At 58.9% G+C, this 8201-nt stretch overlaps 1 protein-coding gene across 1 annotated transcript in view; it reads left to right on the forward strand.

Annotated features, from left to right (window-relative positions):
* LOC119098299 (cytosol aminopeptidase-like) overlaps positions 1–6078 on the forward strand; it is a 29960-nt gene extending 23882 nt beyond the window's left edge. Inside the window, exons 5-11 of the mRNA XM_037221221.1 lie at positions 828–925; positions 1346–1528; positions 2481–2716; positions 3271–3373; positions 3849–3998; positions 5071–5147; positions 5450–6078. Of these exons, the coding sequence (XP_037077116.1) occupies positions 828–925; positions 1346–1528; positions 2481–2716; positions 3271–3373; positions 3849–3998; positions 5071–5147; positions 5450–5608 (1006 nt within the window). The 3' untranslated portion in view covers positions 5609–6078. The remainder of the gene's footprint in view (positions 1–827; positions 926–1345; positions 1529–2480; positions 2717–3270; positions 3374–3848; positions 3999–5070; positions 5148–5449) is intronic.
* Positions 6079–8201: the final 2123 nt, after the last annotated feature.

An 8201-nucleotide genomic window follows, 5' to 3' on the forward strand; every position in this document is an offset into this window, starting at 1 on the left:
TGCGTGGCCGTGGTCGGGCTCGGCGAGAGCGCCGAGCAGACGGTGGACGACGCTGAGAACGTCCACCAAGGCCGCGAGAACGTCCGCCACGCCGTCGCCAGTGAGTGCACCGTCCATGGTGTACACCTGTCGGCTGTCTCACGACACTGAGCCGGTGCTCTTCGGGCGCCACCGTCGTCGTTTGGCGGTGACGGCGACTGACACTGACACTGACGTGTGCGTGTGTGTGTACGTGTGTGTGCGTGTGTGTGCGTGTATGTGACTGTGTCAGCTCTGCAGGGCGTCAGCTGCAGCCATGCGGTGTGTAGCATTGGCAGACAGCATGCAAGCCCTATGATGCATGGGCCATAACCACGTGTCAGCCGTGTGTTACGTAAGCCCCAGCCATATGACGTCGACAGGCGGCGTGACGGCCCTGCGTGACGTCCAGTGCAGTCACGTGACGGTGGAGCCGACCGAGCACGCGGAAGCGAGCGCCGAGGGCGCGCACCTGGCGCTCTGGTCGTACGACGAGCTGAAGGCCGAGGCCGACCGTCAGCGGCCGGTGCAGCTCAGCTGTGCCGCGGCGACAGGTGGGCGCTCCTTGCCGACCGCGTCCGGGGATCCGCCGGCCCGCCCTCCAGGCCGTCTGCTGACGGTGACAGGGCCGCGTCCTGTCCAGCGTACTTGTGGTTTGTTGGATTAGATGTCATGGTTGTGTGTTGCATTTGGGGCTTGTATGGTTGGCATAAGCGTATGCTATCTCGGTGTAGGCGATTTTGATAGGTGTGGTTACGCGACTGTGGCTTGAAAGCTATCGGTTCAGTACTCCTGCTTTTGTTTGTCAGTGAGCTTTGGCGCCGTGGTGCCCTGAAGGCTTCCGGACAGAACCTGGCGAGGACACTGATGGAAGCCCCAGCCAACTACCTGACTCCCACGCTCTTCTGTGAGGTCAGCATTCTGTGGTGTCGGTCAGGTGTGACTCAGCGGATCTGTGAGGTCGGGAGTAACGCTCTTCGGATGCAGTGGCGCGGACTTGTGCGTTAGAGATTTAGATTGGGTTTTCGGTTGGAGTGGGCGATTTTTAGTTGGAGTGGCGTGGCGAAATACAGCTGGCCCACCTTGTCAGCTGTTGGGGAAGCTCCTTTACGTGCGACGTGTGACTTCTATGCATGGCAACAGGAAAATGAAGTTAGCGTAGCATTGATTATCTCAATGTAGATTGCCAATGCCAATGCTCATTCCATAAAATATTCTAAAACAACCGAAGTGTCTGTTCTTTGCTTATTGGCACACGGAGGGATGGATGTGGGTTCCGACCCGTGCCCGGCTGCGCGGTCTGCAGTGTGATCCCTCCCATCGGCAGCGTTGTCTCGGAGGCCATGTCTTCGCTGCCGGTGGGAGGTGGTGGTGCGGGACGAGGCCTGGATCCGTCAGCGAGGCATGGGCGCCTTCCTCAGCGTGTCGCGCGGATCGGCCGAGCCGCCGCGCTTCCTGGAGCTGAGCTACAGCGGCGCCGGCGCCGGCGCTGCGCCGCTCGCCGTCGTCGGTGAGGCGATAGGGATTCCCCGCCCGGCGAGGGGGCTCCCGCCCGGCGAGGGGACTCCCGCCCGGCGAGAGGGCTCCCGCCCGGCGAGGGGGCTCCCGCCCGGCGGGAGGGCTCCCGCCCGGCGAGGGGGCTCCCGCCCGGCGAGGGGGCTCCCGCCCGGCGAGGGGACCGTCGCCTGGCGAGGGGGCTCCCGCCTGGCGAGGGGACTGTCGCCTGGCGAGGGGGCTCCCGCCTGGCGAGGGGGCTCCCGCCCGGCGAGGGGGCTCCCGCCCGGCGAGGGGGCTCCCGCCTGGCGAGGGGACTGTCGCCTGGCGAGGGGGCTCCCGCCTGGCGAGGGGGCTCCCGCCCGGCGAGGGGGCTCCCGCCCGGCGAGGGGGCTCCCGCCCGGCGAGGGGGCTCCCGCCTGGCGAGGGGACTGTCGCCTGGCGAGAGGGCTCCCGCCCGGCGAGGGGGCTCCCGCCCGGCGAGGGGACTGTCGCCCGGCGAGGGGGCTCCCGCCCGGCGAGGGGACTCCCGCCCGGCGAGGGGACTCCCGCCCGGCGAGGGGGCTCCCGCCTGACGAGGGGGCTTCCGCCCGGGAACGAGACTCTCGTCCGGCGATGGGACGCTGGTCGGAGGACAAAGAGGTGCTGTCTTACTGTTGCTGTGGCCGACTATTGAAGGATCGCGTCCTGAGTGCCGGGAAGGGTGGCAGGAATAGCAGAGTGGCTGAAATGTGGGGTGTCCAACGGCAGCCGATGTGTTGCGTGGCTCCGATTTTGGTATAAGCGTTTAGGACTGTGGTCAAACAAAGGCTAGGTTTCTGTTCAATTTTGGGCCGGCAGCAACCATGTGCGAAATTCTCACCGAAACGCTCGTAAATTGTCTTTACTGCACGAGCATTGTTTTGCACAACTGCATACCGCGACCGCCTTGCCTTTCCTCCGCCCGTCACCGCCTCTCTCGCCGCCAGGCAAGGGCGTGACGTTCGACTCGGGCGGCATCTCGCTGAAGCCGGCCAAGAACATGGACACGATGCGGGCGGACATGGGCGGCGCCGCCTGCACGGTGGGCGTGCTTTACGCGGCGGCGCAGCTCGGGCTGGCGGCCAACCTGCGCGCTTTCATACCCCTCTGCGAGAACATGCCGGGCAGCCGCGCCACCAAGCCCGGCGACGTCGTCACCGCCATGAACGGCAAGACCGTGCAGGTGCGGCGGGCGCGCACGGCTGGCCAGCCGGCTGGCTGGGTTCCCAGCTGTTGGGTCTGGTCGGAAGCAGCCTGGACAGTGATCTGCTGGCATTGATGCCGTGTGGTTTAGCGGCTGCTGTATGTTGTAACACGTGCAAAGTGATTGCATCCCGAGAGTCGGTCATGTCAGCCTCGCATGAGCCACGTATTACTTGAGAGTGTGGTACGTGACGTGCCAGTCTGGCGGTGTGGTCCACGTTTGTGTCCTGGAACCGTGCGCTCTGATTCTGGGGCCATAAACGAAGTATTCTGTTGTCGACGGAGATGCAGCCGTCGGTGCACATGGAGAGCTAGAGATGCTAACAGCGCAGTGTTTTGGCTCATTGGGAAACAGAGGGTGTCGTGTTCAAGCAAGTCTGTGCCGTTGTACCGCATCTGGTGTATCTGCGGCGGATCCTCAGTGCCTCCCACGTGCGTTTGTCCGGTCCCTTGCACCCGGCCACAGTAGTGCGGTACTACCCTAACCTCGGTCGCTGCGGTGCGACCTGACCTCGGTCGCCGCGGTGCCGCCAGGTGGACAACACGGACGCCGAGGGGCGGCTGATCCTGGCAGACGCTCTCTGCTACGCGCAGGAGTGCCGGCCGCGCGCCATGCTCAACATGGCCACCCTCACCGGTGAGAGGCTGCCGCCGGTGGCGGGGCCGGTGGCGGAGACGGGTCTGAGCCCCTGCCGGACGGATGGGGTCCGCCGCGAATGGCGGCAGTCGTGGCGCGTGGCGGCAGGGTGACGCGCCCGGCCTTGATTGTGCTTTTTGGAGGCGACGCATGGTGTTGAACTAAGGTGTATTCAAGGGTCTTCCGTGATGGCACGTTTGTCTCGAGAATGAGAATACCTTTGGTACCTGGCAATGCTCATGCATATTTGCTGTGCTGCTGTTCGTAGTGCGCTGTCCAGTGAACACGATGTCATGCACAAGCACGCACATCCACATCTTGAAAATCACTCCATTCTGACGTCGAAGTAAAGCTCACTCCTGACAGGAAGCAGTCGGTGTCGGCACCTGAAGTTACGTGCTGTATTTTCTGTCGGATATGTGGGTGAAATGGCCGTCCCGTAATATCTAACTGGACGCTGTGCTCTTGCCAACAGGCGCCATCTCTGTGGCGCTGGGCTCGGCGGCCGTCGGCGTGTTTACCAACTCGACCGCCGCGTGGCACCAGCTGCGCGCGGCCGGCACCAACACGGGCGACCGCGTCTGGCGCATGCCCCTCTGGAAACACTACACCAAGTCGATGAAGGGTGAGTGGTGCTAGCCCCGGGTCGGGTCAATGGGGCGCGCGTCGTCCTGACAACGCTACACAGAGTCGGTGACGGGTGATTGTCCGTCTCGGGCGTCGGGTCCCGTTCCGAACGGGAAGCACGTGGCCACACGCACCGCACGGGCGCGTGTTTCGTGCGTGAGGCTCTGTTTGCTTTGTCTCCCCCGTTGTTACTGGTTCACGGACGGACTAAGCATGGAGGTTGAGAGGCAGGGACTCTCCGAGGATCAGACGATAGCACGTAAGTGCTTCTTACGGAGGCCACGGGTGTGGAAGCCTCTGCGTTGCTTACCTCGCAACCCTTTTTCGATGCCTGCATGTTTGGGAGGCTAGGAAGATGAGCCGTCTGCCAAGTAAGACATGTATTCTAACTCGCTGCCGCAGCCGCAGGTCTGGTGTATTGCTGAACTGTTTCGTCCTGCTTGATCCTCAATATGTGCGGTTCTTATAAATGCTTGTCATGAGCAGCCAGGAAGGGAACTGGCCCGCGCAGGCTTTTACGAAGCTATTTGGGAAACTAGAGGGCGTTGCACCACGGCATCTTCGCCTTTTGCTCATTTAAGAATGTCTTAGATAAGCTTGTACTGGTACCAGAAACGGGTGCATATTGTAAGTACAGATACAGACTATGTAAGTATGACGGGCGCTGATGCCACGAAGACAGACTTAGCACGTGGTGACCAATGTGAGTTATTCTGTTATATTTTTTTCTGAAGGGCCACATATTGGCATGGACATTCATGACAAGTCTGACGGGTGGTTGTAAAGCAGTGCAGGTAATCAAAAAGGTTGTCGGCTTTCAAGTGAGCAAAGTAACAGATGCCACTGGTCGTGGTGCACCCTGCTGAGCGCTGGGTGGCGGTGTGCGCAGGCGGGCGGCTGGCCGACCTCAACAACCTGAGCTCCTCGGCACCGGCCGGCGGCTCCTGTACGGCCGCCGCCTTCCTGCGGGTGAGACTGGCCTCTCCCCGGTTAGCCCTCTCCCCGGGGTCAGGCGCCGTCCCCGCCGCCGCTCAGGCGGCCCCTGCTGAGCGCCGTCCTCCTGCCGGCAGAGTGCAGGCTGGCCGACCTGAACAACATCGGCTCGGCGACCGGGGGCGGCGCCTGCACGGCGGCCGCCTTCCTTCAGGTCTGGTCGGCCCCGCGGGTGGGGGGAGGGAGGACGGCGGAGGGGGACGGGGATGAAATGACTTGAGTTTGTTTGCTAGTTACTTTGGGGTGTGAGAGCGTCGAGTTTTTCGAGCTCATGATTGGAACCATGCGTTTAGGTTTTCGAACAGCACACATGAAACTGTTATGTATTGTAGTTTGTTTTGCTTAGCAACAAGTGCAGATCAGGCGTTTTGCTCAGCGTATCCAGTGCTCCTCACTTCGAATGTGTTTGCTTGGAGCCCATCAGTCGCCTCCGCTCATCACCATCCCTCCCCGCAGGAGTTTGTGGCCGAGGATTTGCCCTGGCTGCACGTGGACATCGCTGGCACCATGGAGAACACCACCGATGTGCCGTACCTGAGCAAAGGCATGAGCGGTCGGCCCACGCGCACCGTCCTCGAGTTTGCCGAGGCCATCTGCCAGCAGGGCTCCCGCTAACGCGCGGCCTCGGTCCGAACTGGCAGTTGTGGCGGTGACCGCTGAGCCGCGCCACCCGCGCCGCTGTTTGGTCGTCGGCCAGGAGCAAATGTGGAGCGGAGCCACAAAGCTCTTGGGCACGCGGAAGCACGCTTTGTGGCTCCGCATCGTTAGAGCTGCGGTGGGAGGGTGGCTTAGCTGTGCTTTGGATGCAGTGGAGTGGTTGCAGATGCCAAACTTGTGGGCGAATGATGTGACTGTATTGTCGAGTTTCTGACAGTGATCTTCCACGTTTTTCAGGCCGCTTGCGGGTGCCTTGTGATATTGAACCAATAGCAGGGTTGGTGCGTTGGACATGGTGTGGGAAGTTGTCAATGGACGACGTTTTGACAATACGTTTTTAACAGCGACAGGTTTTGTATAACTAACAGGTCGTGCTCTTGCAACACATTGAACCCCATACAAATAAAGATTGTACAAATAAGGAAAACCGTTGGCAGTTTGTGATTTAGCCGGGTGACAGCCACTATCTGGCCTGTTTAGGGCGCACAACACAAAGAACAGGCGCTCTGGCTCAGTCACGACCTGGTTTGGTTAGAAGCTGCCTGCGACAGCATCGAGACATCGAACTGAAAATTGGTATAACGCCTGGACCCCAACGGTATTCTCGAGTGAGGAGTAGCGACAGCTGTTGTGCCGAGGCGTTTTGTCGAACCAGTCACCCCGCCCCAGCTGGAGCTCATCAGCATCAGGAGTCCCGCCGGTTTCGTCTGAGCCGCGTCGTCGCGCCTGGTGACGGTCGAGGAGTGCGTTACGAGCCGGCGAAGCCCGAGTCCCTCCTCAGTGGTCCGGGCCATAGAGGGAGAAATAATGCTGGTCCGTCGTGAATCATCAGGAAATAGGACGGCACTGGCGGCGTGCGAGTATTCGCGCTTGTGCGCGAATGTTCTCAAGCTCGCAATACTTGCAATAATCATAATCGTGATCCTTGTTCTCACGCTAGTAATGTTCCTAGAAGCTGAATGGACTGCTCTTTGAGCGTGGGTCGTCTTCCGCTCTCCTCATCAATCTCTGGTCGACACCAGAACTGTTACTACCTACCTCCCCCTTTGAAGATAACCGCCGATAAGACTGCATGCATGTCATGAAGTTTGACAGCTCGAAACCACGTACATTCTCCTAATCTGACATGGTGGTACAGCGATAAGATGCCTGGCAACTGTTCATTGATATTTCCACTAACCGGACTGGTGTCTGTCTGCACGAATGTGGACCATGTGCTGCAGCGGGCGTATCAATGCCTCGTTTTGGCTGAAATTTAAAACATCCAGCTGGCTTACGCGAGCACGACACCGGAGCATTTCGCCAAAACGGCATGCGATGCTTCCCAGACATACTTTTCCACTTTGTTTTGTGTGGTAGATCCTATCTTTGCCTGTTTTCCGGGATCCCAGTGCATCACGCAGAAGTCGTGACAGCGGAGCATGTTATGGATTGCTCAGCCCTTCAAAATTCTAGACGGCCATTTGTTCTGTACTGACATGCCTCATCGTATTACACCTAACCCTTTCACTGAAGGCAGTGATCACGTCTGCGTCGGCCAGTAAGATGCGTCGGCGCCTGGTTACTTGGTCATCGCTAACTGAACAAGGCAGCATCCATCCCACAGCTGAGCAAACGCTGAAGCTTTGATGTTTATCAGGAAAGGTCGGTGACGTTTGTCGCCACAGGTCTGTGATTGCTGAGGATCCATTCTGTGCATCGACGTCTCAAACGTGACAGTGGATCCTTTCTTGACATCGAAAATGGGCGCTATGTGACGGCAGCGATGTACGACTAGAGGTGATAACATTAGAGAACAAAGTTTCCGTTTTACGCCGGTCTGGTGAATCAAGATACCAAATGAGCAGCACTCAAGCCAGCTTTCTGTCGTACATTAAGGTGTGTTGATTGACAACGTACAAGCATTTCTTACTTGTCACCAATACCTCACCGAGCGCTGAGTTTCACACCTTCTGGTCGCGATGCTTTGCTTATGTCCGGATGAAGTGAATGTTCTTATGACGCATGCAAGATTGTCTTGCTGCGGTGCCGGCAGTCGATCTTGGATACGTACCGATGGTGCTGGGTCGGCGGCTGAGTTGGTGATATTGCGGCAATATTTCCATGGCCCCTGCAATAATGCAAGGGTAAGGGAGATCCGGTTATGTTGGGAATGGGGGTGATAACATTTTGTTATTTATCTGCAGTCAGAGTCCATAGCCAATGTTAATTGTTTGGCAAGACTAAATTTTCAGGAAGCTGGAGGGGGCTTAACTTCCCGCCTTCTGACCTCCCCCCCCCCCCCCCCCCCCGCCCACCCCGCGGAGTTACCGAGCACCTGGCTCAATGGAATTATATCTGGCATCATTTCTCGCAAGTACGAGCCAAACCTTGTCGTTTCTGACAAGTTTCTCCCGGCTTAGGGCGGAGTTCGAATCGGCTTATGAGTTATCTAAGCGTTCGTTGTGCCAGAGTGGAGCCGACTCCTCCGAAAACAGATTTGGGACGGGAACGGAGTTGAGTCAACTACAATAGAGGCACCAGCCAATAGGCATGGAATGTGAACTTATGT

The sequence above is a fragment of the Pollicipes pollicipes genome, unplaced genomic scaffold, assembly GCF_011947565.3.
Source record: "Pollicipes pollicipes isolate AB1234 unplaced genomic scaffold, Ppol_2.1 Scaffold_4740;HRSCAF=5597_pilon_pilon_pilon, whole genome shotgun sequence".
Lineage (NCBI taxonomy): Eukaryota > Metazoa > Arthropoda > Thecostraca > Pollicipedomorpha > Pollicipedidae > Pollicipes > Pollicipes pollicipes.